General features: G+C 41.3%; 1 protein-coding gene across 1 annotated transcript in view; it reads left to right on the plus strand.

Annotated features, from left to right (window-relative positions):
• UMAD1 (UBAP1-MVB12-associated (UMA) domain containing 1) overlaps positions 1 to 12,394 on the plus strand; it is a 217,288-nt gene that overhangs the window by 18,555 nt on the left and 186,339 nt on the right. The window contains exon 2 of the mRNA XM_019443418.2: positions 3,485 to 3,575. Within this exon, the coding sequence (XP_019298963.1) occupies positions 3,494 to 3,575 (82 nt within the window). The 5' untranslated portion in view covers positions 3,485 to 3,493. The remainder of the gene's footprint in view (positions 1 to 3,484; positions 3,576 to 12,394) is intronic.

Genomic DNA, 12,394 nt, shown 5'->3' on the forward strand with positions numbered 1-12,394 from the left:
TAAGTTATAACTGCTGTACAAAATACTTTAATTAAAAAAAGATTCTTCGGGCTCCTGGGTGGCTCAGTCAGTTAAGCATTTGACTTCGGCTCAGGTCATGATCTCCGGTTTGTAAGCCCTGCATCGGGCTCTGTGCTGACAGCTCGTAGCCTAGACCCTGCTTCCGTGTCTCCCTCTCTCTCTGCCCCTCCCCTGCTTGCGCTCTCTCTCCCTCTGAAAAATAAATAAACATTAAACATGAAAAAAAATAAAAGAGAGATTCTTGCACTACCGGAGTTTGGTCTGGGTTTTGTAATAACATAGTTAAACTTTTGGGGGTTGAGACTGGCTTACCAGAACCACTTTTGTAATTTCCACGTTCGTTCCATTTCTGTTTTGTGGCCAGACACGAAAAAGTGTTGGAAATTTGAGTCCTTCTGTTAGAAGACTTATCTTTATATGTTAGAACAGGAACCACTTTTTAAAGGGCTTCTCTTTCTCTGTGTTCGCAAAGCTCCTTGCTGTAGCACCCCAGTGATGCAGTGAACTAAGCAAGCCACATGGCCACACCTACCTCCGAGGAGGGAAGTAAACTGTAGTCCTAGGGCTCCGTAAGGCAGAGAGCCAGTGAACAACCCTACTGATTCAGTGGTTCTCACTTGTGGTCAACACATATAACAGCTCTTCTCATTGTAGGCAAAATAACTCACCCCTCCCCAAGGGCAAGTAACCCAAATTGCCCCATTCAGTCACAGCAGTGCTTGAAGTCCTTTATCGTCCCATCAGGCCCTCTTGTGCCATCTCTTGGTCTGGAGAATTCCTGAATTAAGAAGACCTGTCCCTTATGTCCCCTCCCACTCTGGTGGAACTGGGAAACACCCTGCCCAAACCACTCCCATTCAGAAAGGGGAGGAACTGGAGATACTCAACCGTCATGGAGTGGTAGCAATTCTGAAATCCCACTGAGCAGGCTTTTGGGGGGAACCCCACCTTGGTTTGGAGGATGTTCATTAATTATGCCCAGATTCTGCTTCCCGGGAAAGGCTCCCAATCCGTTGTTCTCTTTTTTTTTTTTTTTTTTTTCCTTTTCCATTAACTTCCTTGGCTCCCACTGAAGTGGGCCCTAGAGAATAGGATGTCTTTGGGGTTGAGCAGTTTTCTCTGGCAGCTTCCTGTCTATATCTATAGGGTTGTCCTAAAAATCCAGTAGTCATAGTCCTGTTTTAATCCAGACTAGTAGTAGTCATTTTGGCCACACAGCTCTCAAAAATTTTGTTGGCTTCCCAGCTTGATTCCAATCAGCTTCATGTGTCAATAGCCAGACCTACAATTTTTGCTAGAGATCTCTCAGATTTGCTACATTTCTCATCTTTTTCACCCCACATGTGCCTCCTCCCTTTAATTATTTGAGGGTACCTTTTTTCTGCCAACCTTCAGCTGAAGACTTATCCTCTTCGTCTGTTTTTCCTGAAACATTTTATCCCAAGTGAAGGAATTTACTATGTGCCACATTGATCCACGTTGAGGTTTAATATCAGGTGTAGCCGTTGTGTCCTCTTGATTTGATCCTGACCCAATGTTGAGTTTTAATCAGTTGTTCTTTCAGAGGCCTTCTCCGCTTCATTTTCAACTGCTTGGGGTTGGGAAGTCAGTTGCCTTTTCCAGTCTGTCAAGGCTTTGAATCTGAGCTCTCTTTTCTTACATTCCTGCTTGTAAACCAACCAGTTCTCTTCTGATCCCGTTTCTTCCTCGCACAGGTTTCTCTTGATCTTACTCAGTTGTTCTTAGCATGTCACTCTTTGTCTTTTCATCTTCTGCATTTGCTTTGCATCTAACCTCGTTTTTTCACCAGTTCCACACAAGCCGTATCTCCTTGTCCTCTGCTGAGGGTGCCAAACTATCTCCAGACCTTTCTTTTGGACCTGTCACTATATCCAGTAAGCATTTTCTTTGAGGATTTCAGAGGCTGTTCCTTTTCTTTTACTGAACTGTTTTCTTTATCACATGCCTTGTCTTTTACTTCTCCAGTTTTTTAAAAATTTTTATTTTTATCCTTTTTAATTAAAAAAATTCTTTTTAATCTTTATTTTTTAGAGAATGAGAGAGAGACAGAGTGAGGGCAGGGGAGCAACAGAGAGAGAGGGAGACACAGAATCCGAAGCAGGCTCCAGGCTCCGAGCTGTCAGCACAGAGCCTGACGCGGGGCTCGAACCCACGAACCGTGAGATCATGACCTGAGCCAAAGTCAGACGCTTAACCGACTGAGCCACCCAGGAGCCCCTTTCTTCTCCAGTTTTTATTCCTTTAAGTTTTTTTTATGTTTATTTTTGAGACAGAGAGAAACAGAGCATGAGTTGGCATAGGGGCATAGTGAGAGGGGAACACAGAATCTCAAGCAGTCTCCAGGCTCTAAGCTGTCAGCACAGAGCCTGAAGCGGGGCTTGAACCCACCAACCGTGAGATCATGACCTGAGCCGAAGTCAGACGCTTAACTGACTGAGCCACCCAGGAGCCCCAGTTTTTATTTCTTTAAAAGTGAACTTGGCCAAATGTTTTCTGTCAACAAGTCGGCTCCTTTACCGTCCACCCAGGTCTGCAGCTAAGGGTGTGTCAACCTCCACAAACCCCAGTACACTTCTCAGTTTCTAGAACTTAGTTTCTAGAAGGCCTTTGCTCAGATAGGATCTTTATTTGCCCTCCCTGCTTGATTTTCTGGTATGGGTGGAATATTTGAAAACTAAAGTGTGGAGAACTTACTGCCAGCAGGACTTCCTTTCTTTGCTGTTACGTTGCTTTGCTTATAGGGACTGTCCTCAGAATGTGATGTGTCCTCCTGCGTTCCCTTCAGCTTCTTTCCCAGTTGTTTTCTAGGAGTCGGTGTCCTCCCTGAGTGTAAAGAGGAAAGGCGCGCGCGCGTGTGTGTGTGTGTGTGTGTGTGTGTGTGTGTGTGTGTGTTGGGGGCAGCACACAGTCTTGCCAACACAAAGATCTGCATTGATGGGAATTTAAAGTTGGTTGCAGTGGATACAATCCTGAGTGTCTGAATCAAGTAACTAACCTGTAGATGATGTTTGAAGTGCCTTCCTTTCTTTTTTTAGGTGGCCTCAGTTTTATGACCCTGGCATGACAAGAAGCCTGGACAAGTTTTTGTTTCGTTTTCTTTTTCTTTTCCCATTCCAGTGTCTGATTTATAGTTAGTGAGATCGTTCCATATCCTAGGGTTACCTGTTGATTTTAGTTTTACATATAATAATTTCTTGGGTTATTTCCTGCATGTTGAGAAATTGAGAGAGGTTGCATGATTCAAGGCCCGTGTGGTTTGGAACTGGAAGTCTGTGCCCCTTAATTTCTCTTTTTGTCTTCTGACACCAAGAGAGGGCTTATGTTTTTAAGTCTGGTAATGGAATTCCTTAAAGTAATCATTGTGATATATTTATGTTTGGCATTTTACTAAGACTTTTACAGTTTGCTCTGAATCTGACATTGCGTGGTGTTTCTGTTTCAGGTAGCAGCAATGTTTCACTTCTTCAGAAAGTCTCCGGAATCTAAAAAGCCCACAGTACCAGAGACAGAAGCCGATGGATTTGTCCTTTTAGGTGAGCCTTTTACAGAAACAAAATCATAATTGGATGAGTTACTGTTCCTTTAAAAGTTTACTTTAAAATTATGTGATTGATTTTTAATTCTCACTAACACCTGAATTAATTTATGTATATGAAATCTATAAAAATAAAGCTCCCCAGTCACTTAGAATATTTTTGTCAAGTCACACTCTTCTTATATATTACTTTGGCTGCATCCTTCAAATTATATGTGTAAAAATCGTCTCTTTTTTTTCTGATAAGCTGGTCTACCTTTTTAATTGCAAAAAACCAAAAGTCTTGAATGATCCTTGATAAAGTCAAGTTCTGTTTTATAAATAGCAGCAAACCTCGCCTCTTAAATTAGCATCTGAAATTAAATTAGGCATCCAATAAATCATTTGCTGAATGAAGTATACTTTTTAAATTGAAATATGTTACATAGTGTCTCCTAAATGTTTGTTAAGATTGGTTTATTTTCTATTATAAAATTGATACCTGCAGTTATTACTATTTTGGAGGCTTTAAAAAAATTTCTTTCAAACAAATACTATGCTCTTTCCAAGGCGAATTCTGAAAAATAACATTTCCTTCGTGTGTCGTGTGTCTTTCCCCTGAGGAAGAGACTTGCAGTCTTTGTATAGTTCTTCCCAGAAGTTCTGTCCCCAGGGGTGATGAGCTAAAACCCAGTGTTCCCACGTAACTCACATCCTCTCCCACTCTGGACTTCCTCCCGCCAAATTCTGCTTTTTCCCTGAGAGGAGTTGCATGAACTCGTAGGGTATTTGCTCCCTGGGATGTTTCTCAGGTATCTCTCTTTCCAGATTCTGGTTTCCTTCCTCTTAGGATCTCTATCTTGGCCCAGTCAGACCAGGGTCCCCTTACATGGACAAATGCTTCACATGTCTTGAAAAGTGGAGGTTGGTGCCTTGGATTTAAAAGTGATCTTGAATTTTCAGCTTCGGCCCTCTCAGAGCTGGGTTCATGCCATGCCTCTTTCTCCACACTTTTACAAGTTTGGGTGGGTAGGTCTCTGCCTCTTCAGCCCTTCTCTTTAGGATCTGGTCTCTCACAGAAAGGACACGAGCGTTTCACCCATCTGGCCCTCTTCCATTTCTAGGCCTTAATCTCTGGAAGACCAGATTACAGTTTTTCTTGCGGCTAAATGTTACCTATGAATGTCCCATCTTTGACACAGTCAAGTTCTGTCAGGCCAGGATCTGCAGTGCTGGCAGATTCCCCTTCCCTTCTGGCAGTTTTTCTGAATCTGCTGCCTATGTCCTAGGATAGGGGCAATAATTTGGGTGCTCAGCATTGTTTTCTCTCTGTCCACATCCCCTGTGCCTGAGGCAAAATAGTGAGGCATTGTTTGACCAGGGCCAGTGGTTTTTCTGGGGAACTTTCTGATGGGTATAAACTGGGGTCCCATACACATGACCGCTCCTCTGGCCCTTCTTATCGCATCAAGAATTTATGCCTCAGCTTCCAGGTCCGAACTGGCTCCATCAGTCCCAACTTCTGTTCCTTGAAAGCTGCCAGTGTTGCTCCCCTCTTACCTCCTGAATTAGCCTCACTAACTAAACCTCAGGGATGCCTCTGGTCTGCTTCTTTAAGCATTTCACACAAAACTCTTCTCTCAGAAATGTGCTTCAACAAAGCCTGGTTTTCCAAACTCTGTTCTGTGTTTCTCTGTAGTCTTAACACATGTGCAGAGAGCTTTGCTGTTTTCTCTTGTATCATGTTTAGAAATCAACATTACTCTTTTTGTAATCAAATAGTCATTTAAAGGATGTGAGGGTAGTACACAGACATCTTTGTGAGCAGGTGCAACTTTTAATTTTCTTCATATATCTTCTTCACCTGTCTGGTGAAGCACCTGAAATTGCTGTGTGGCCTGCGACATTGCAGCATTTCAGAGGTAAGTTTTAACCACAGCTGAAAACCCCCTGCCGCTGGTCCTTCTAAAATCTCCACTGTCTGGTAGCTCAAAGCATATGGATGCTTCAGTTGTAGCTAGCCCAACACGGGCCTAGTTTCCAGTGTCTTCTGCCTCAGCAGCTGAAGCTTATCTGCTGTGGACCTTTCCTCTTCTAGAAGAGACGCTGGTTTATGAAGTAGTTTTTAGCCGAGCCTCGGAAGACACAGAAACTTTCAGATTTGCTAATTCATGAGGGAATTTCCAGCACTTTATTACCCTCATCTGCTCTCATGTTCTAGCTGCTCCCTCTTATACACCTAAGCTCTGAGGGAGCACTTTCCCAAAAGCTGACATGCTGTGTTTGGAGGGTGCTTTCCCAGGACCATCTTGGACTGAGTTGGGTGGGTTTTGTCCCTGCACCGTACCTCACCTGTAACGTTAGTGTCCCTGGCAGTCATGGTGAGGAATCACTTCCGTCATCGTTCCAGGACAGTGATGTAATTTGAAGTCAGCTGGTGGTCACCGTCTTTCAAATGACCCAAGCCAGACGAGTCCCCTAGATGTCTGCTGAGGCTTTCTTCTCCTTCAGCGTCCATGAGTGTTGAGCCCGTCTCTAGGTGCAAAGCTCTACCCCTTCACCACCCTCCATGAAAAATCCCTGCGTGCCTACTGTCTTGTGAGCTTAGTTACTCTCCTGAAGTTGTAAGGATGTCAGCCAGCATCAGCCTTGGCTCTCTCTTCCTGTGTCTTCTTTCTCTTCTCATTGATCACACCACCTCCCTTCTTTCTCAGGAACACCTCAGAGACACTGCAGTGAAGGGCAGATGAGATCCTGACTCGAGCCAGACTTGTTGGCTCTGTATCCTGGCTCTATAGTTTGCCAGAGTCTCCATTATAGGGGAGGCAGAAATTCTCCTCTCTCCTCTCAGGGTCTGTGCCTGGGCCTGAGACATAAATACACAAAGGGCAGATGAACAGGAGAGAAGCATGCAGGCTTTTATGTGTACACAGGAGCCCCCCCCCCCCCACCAAGAAAATGAAGACCTAAAGAAATGGCAAAACCCATGTGCTCATGTACCAGGTTGAACAAAGAAGCCACTGTGGAAAAGTAGATTGTGTGGGGAGACTCAAGGAAGATAAGAGTTATTTTAACAGGGTCTGTTTGTACAGAGTTCTCTTGGCCTTGACTCTCCACCTCTGGTGATAAGAATGCTTCTTTCTTCCTGGCATCTTCTAGAGAGGGGCTTTATCTCCTGCTTTCGGGAAGGAAAGGAGAGGTCAGAGCGCCCTCCTTGCACCTGCTATTTTTCAAGTGCCTTTAGCTCGAAATAATCCTTATGCTCAAGCACCATATTTTGGGGTGGTATATTTGCCACCCTCCGCTGTTTGGGGCAAGTTATATAACTTCTGGGGGTGAGAGGGTGTTGAGAAAATGAGCGTGATACCGGTATGAACCCCATAGGGTTATTGAGAGGATTAAATGGGTTAATATGTATAAAATACTTAGAACAACAAGTCTCTGGATGAAATGATAGTATTACATCCACATACAGGTGAGGACTGAACTTTTCTGGGTTCTTCCAGCTAATGTAGAGCAGATCTGGGATTAGTCCAGGCAATCTGACTTTAGAACCTCATCCTCTTAACCACCAAGCTATCCATCTTTTTTTTTTTTTTTTATGTCATATTATCATTTAAAATTTCAAGACATTAATGACGTTTTAAGCTCTTTAAAAAAAATTTTACATTGTATTCCTTCATGTTTCAAAGAGAAAGTGTTCTGTTTCTTTGTTTTTGCTTTTTTTTTAATGTTTGTTTATTTTTGAGAGAGAGAGATGGTGTGTGTGTGGGAGGAGCAGAGAGAGAGGGAGACACGGAATCTGAAGCAGACTCCAGGCTCCCAGCTGTGAGCCCAGAGCCTGACGTGGGGCTCGAAATTACGAACCGCGAGATCACGACCTGAGTCAAAGTTGAACGCTTAACTGACTGAGCTAACCCGGCACCCCATCTTTGTTTTTGCTTTTTAAGTAAAAGAGGGTTGGTATATCATAAAATTTGGCTAATTTTGCTACCCCAGACTTTTCACTTTAAACTATTTAAAATATTGCAGAAAACTGTAATCTCCTTAATGAGGTTGAGGTTGGAGGATGGTATACATTATGCAGTTAATAAAAAAATGCATCAGCAGTTAGGCACCTAGTTGATTTGACTGGTAAAGGTTAGGACAGATTATTAGGAATACAGTAGGTTGTCTTTGCTAAAATTTTTTTTAATTTATTATTTTTGAGAGAGAGAGAAAGCACATAAGTAGGGAAGGGGCAGAGGGAGAGAAGGGGATAGAGGGTCTGAAGCAGGCTCCATGCTGACAGCAGAGTGCCTGATGCAGGGCTTGAACTTACAGACCGTGAGATCATGACCTGGGCCAAAGCTGGACTCTTAACCGACTGAGCCACTCAGGTGCCCCTAGTAGGTTGTCTTTAAAAACAGAGTGGTGAGGGGCACCTGGGTGGCTCAGTTGGTTGAGCATCCGACTTCGGCTCGGGTCATGATCTCATAATTCGTGGGTTCGAGCTCCGCGTTGGGCTCTGTGCTGACAGCTCAGAGCTTGGAGCCTGCTTCAGATTCTGTGTCTCCTTCTCTCTCTGTCCCTCCCCTGCTCACGCTGTCTCTATCTCTCAAGAATAAATAAACATTAAAAAACAAAACAAAACAAAAAACAGAGTGGTGAGGGGCACCTAGGTGGCTCAGTTGGGTAAGTGGGTTAAGCATCCAACTCTTGATTGGCTCAGGTCATGATCTCACAGTCACGACATTGGGTCCCCTTACCAGGCTCTGTGCTGGGCACAGGGCCTGCTTAAGGTTCTTTCTCTCCCTCTTCCTTTGCCCCTCCCTCATGCGCTGGCGCTCTCTCAAAAAAAAAAAAAAAAAAAAGGAGTGGTAACCTCTTCTTTTTTTTAAGCTGATTTGTTCCACTAAGTTACGCTTTTTTATCATGTGATTATACACTGACAAATGTAATACCTACTTTAGTTTCAGTGCATACGGTGTGAAATATTTTGGAAAATGTCAAATAGGTCAAATGGTAGATATGAAATGCTGTTATTAACATCTTTCATGTTTGACACACATATATTTTGGTTATTTCTTGGTCCTCATGTGCAGTAGACACATTGCAGGAAAATAAATATATACGATGGGTTTTGTTGTATTTGGGAAGTGATAAAACTAAGTGAAGACTGAGAAACAGTTATATTTATGGCAACAACTTACCAATATGGAGTCTACAGAATTTTTTAGATTATCATTGTATGTAGTCTTTATACCTTTTTCTAAAACGGTCAGAGTAAATTATGTTGTTAGAGGTATAAATTATCTCTCTTTTCCCACTTGAGAGGACCTTTTACCCTGGGAAGGCCTTCCTGCTTAACACAAATAGGTTTCAGGTGACAATTACTAGATGGCACTGCTGAAGTAAATACCCCATGACTTGAAATTTTGGGTCCAAGCAGAGCCTAGGCACTTTGTTGATAATAGGAATATCTGGGTTGTTCGTATACAATTAGCTCACTTTTGGACAGAAAGAAAGCTTTCTCCCTGTTAAGGTTTCCAAAGCATTTAGCCTTTGTAAAATGTCGAGTGTGCTGAATAAGAAAAAGGGGAGAAAAAAGCCTCGTAGAAAAACATCCTTTCCCTTGTAACCAGTTCCTATTCACATAAGAAGGTAATAGCTATTCGTTCATTCAGTAATGAAGTTGAAGTAATCCTCCAGGGTACTCATTTTACACAAAAACAAACTGCAGTTTTCATTTGCATCACTGGGTGGCGATTTTTCTTAGTTTTATACTACTGTTTAAAACCCTAGCAAGCGTGGTACTATTTGTAATTACCAGGGTTTTCTTGTGTTATGACATGTTTAATTGTAATTTTAAGACATTATCTTTAAGTTGATTACAAATTTACTACTGTAGTGTGCAACCTCATAGTTATTTTAAATTAAGGAAAAGGGTATCTGTTGCCTAGATGTTGGCATATAATTCCTTCTGAAACTAAGACAAAGGCATGAATTGGCTTATTATGTTATAGCAAAAAGAAGGAAAAAGAACAGCAATTAAAAAAAAAAACCCACGGAATCGGAGATGAAAAGGAATTATTTAGATTATTGTTGTTATGTTCACTGACATTGTTGACCAGTATTGAGTAGAACTTTGGAGCAGGCAGAATGAAACAGGGCAAATACTACCATAGAGACTGAAGAAATTGGGTTATAGTACAACTGACATTCAGCATATGCAGGTGCTTCTGAAAGTAGGGCATAAGGACCTGTGGTCTCCTTTAAACTAATTATTTTATAACACTGAATTGAGAATCAGAGTTTAGTAATTTAGCAGCTTGGATTTCATCCTTTCAATATTGATATTGCAATGTGTAACTGTAACTGAGTCTCACCTAGTGTTTTCCAGTTGAAATGATAAATCAGAATTTGAAACATGTGGGTTATTTTTAAGATTGACCCCTATTGAATTCCTCATTCTCAGAATCATTCAAACTATGCATACATGCTAAAGCAACACTATTCCGTTTTTATATGGAATGTTTAGATGATCTCTTTGCCTCAATGTTCCTTCCTTTATTCAAAAGTGGAAATATAGCTGTGTACGATAAAAATTTACCTTCCAAGGAATGAGGGACAGTAAGTCACTTTGCTTTGTCTAGGCCTGAAGGCTTTAATTAAAACAACAAAGACAAAAACTAAACAGATTTTTAGAGTGTGCTTCCTATTTTTATTCTCTGTTCTTCAAACAGAAGTATACCAAATCTTAAAAAAAAATGAGTGTTTATGGATTAAAAAAGCAACTGATCATATATCATGATATCCAGAAAAACTCAGATTACACACAACTCTGTGTGTCTAGTGGTAGAATTGACAGAATTGTCACATTCCCTGGTTCCTAATTCTGGTTCACCTGTTCATCTGGTGGCACTTGAGAGCTGAAAGTGTTCGGGCAAGGCTATCCTGTGTGGGGTGTACTGCCCCGCTTTGTCTCCTTGACTGCGCAGATTAGAAGGAACTTTTTAGGGCAAAGGAGAGGAGTTGACCATACTGAGAAGCAGAACTGAGCCCTCTGTTTCATTACAATTAATTGAGAGAAAGTCATTCACATACTGGGGCTCAGCAATGTCAATTGGATGACCTGTCTCTCTAACTCCATGCTGACCCTCCTGTGCATCAGGGGGCACTTTGAAAATATACTGGTGCTGGGGCCTCCAGAATCCCTGCATTCTGGTTAGATAGGCCTGGGGTTTGGCCCAGACATGAGGCTTTTGTTTTTGTTTTTTTTTTTTTTAGAGTTTCCCAGACAGTTCCACCATACACGCAGGGCTGAGAACCACCGCAGTTCACTCTCTGTAATTTAGTAATTGTATGCCATGAAACACTTTGAAAAAGACCTCATAAAAATATAGAGTTACAGCTTCGCTTCCACCGTACTTGAGCCATAAACAAACAAAAAGCAAATAAAACCACAAAATCTGGGTTAAACACACTTCCTTTCAAACATCAAATAGATAAAGAAACAGAAAACTTTGAGTTTCTTAAAGCAATATATCTGGAACCTTAATCTTTTTTTTTTTTAATCAGTGAAACAATTGGGAAGCGTTTTATTAACTTAATTATACAAATGTCAATTCCAGGTGGCCTCTCTTTTTGTCTTCAGCCATAAGGTATATCTGTTTGACAGATTAACACCTATACACTCACCAGAGCAACTCCAAGGTACTTTTTCTTTGAACTAAACACTTCAGGTAGTCATATTTTTAGTATAGCTATTCGGGGGTCATTGCCTGCTTTACTATGGTGCTGTTTCCTGGAGGGCACTTACTTAGTACGATACCAGTAGGGAGAAAATGTAAGTGTGCACACCATATTCCATAAATGAGTTTCCTCTCGTGTTTCCTTCCAGGCTTTCCTAGTGCTATATCTTCCACATATGAGACTAACTGAAAAATTGTGATGAGTACTTTTATATTTTAACTTAAAAGTTTATTTTTATTTCATCCTGCTAAGGAAATAAAGTACAAGGATGAGAATCGAAGTAGAATGTACAGTGTGAACATTGCACTTCATACTGGTAATAATTCAGATGGGGTTGGAAGACCTAAATATTGTCTTTCTGGTAACCTTAATAATAAGACAGTATTCTTTTGTGTTTTAGTGGTTATCATACTCAGCGTCAGTTTTTTCTCTTTGAATGTGACCAAAGCCTATTATGAAGGAGAGGGTTCTTACTTAGGATTACACATTAATCTTCATAAATGTGAATTTCTGAAAAATGTATCTTCTTCCTTTATTATATCATGACAGAATTATGGTGTTATCTCAGAATAGTGTTAGCAAATAAACTAAGCCAGAAGTGAAACATCTTAAATTTGTGTGATGGAGTCTTATTGTAGTGATCACTAAGTCAACATGCTTGAGGACTTTGTCTGTCGCAGGTGCTCTGCTCTTTGTTAAAAATGCTACAGATTCCTGGGCCTGACCCATACATAGTGAAACACAATCTTTGGAGCCATAGCCCAAGAATCCGCATTTAAAAAAGCAATGCACGTGGCATTTCTATGACAAAAGAGACAAGAATATACAATGGGGGAAAAGACAAATGATGCTGGGAAAACTGGACAGCTACATGCAAAAGAATGAAACTGAACCACTTTCTGACACCATACACAGAAATGAACTCAAAATAAATCAAAGACCTAAATGTGATACCTGAAACTATAAAACTTCTGGAAGAGAACATAGGAAGTAATTTCTCTGACATCGGCTGTAGAAACATCTTTCTAGATGTCTCCTGAGGCAAGGGAAACAAAAGCGAAAATAAACTGTTAGGACTACACCAAAATAAAAAGGCAAACTAAT

Source organism: Panthera pardus, unplaced genomic scaffold (genome assembly GCF_024362965.1).
Source record: "Panthera pardus isolate Hobbes unplaced genomic scaffold, ASM2436296v1 HiC_scaffold_8, whole genome shotgun sequence".
Taxonomy (NCBI): domain Eukaryota; kingdom Metazoa; phylum Chordata; class Mammalia; order Carnivora; family Felidae; genus Panthera; species Panthera pardus.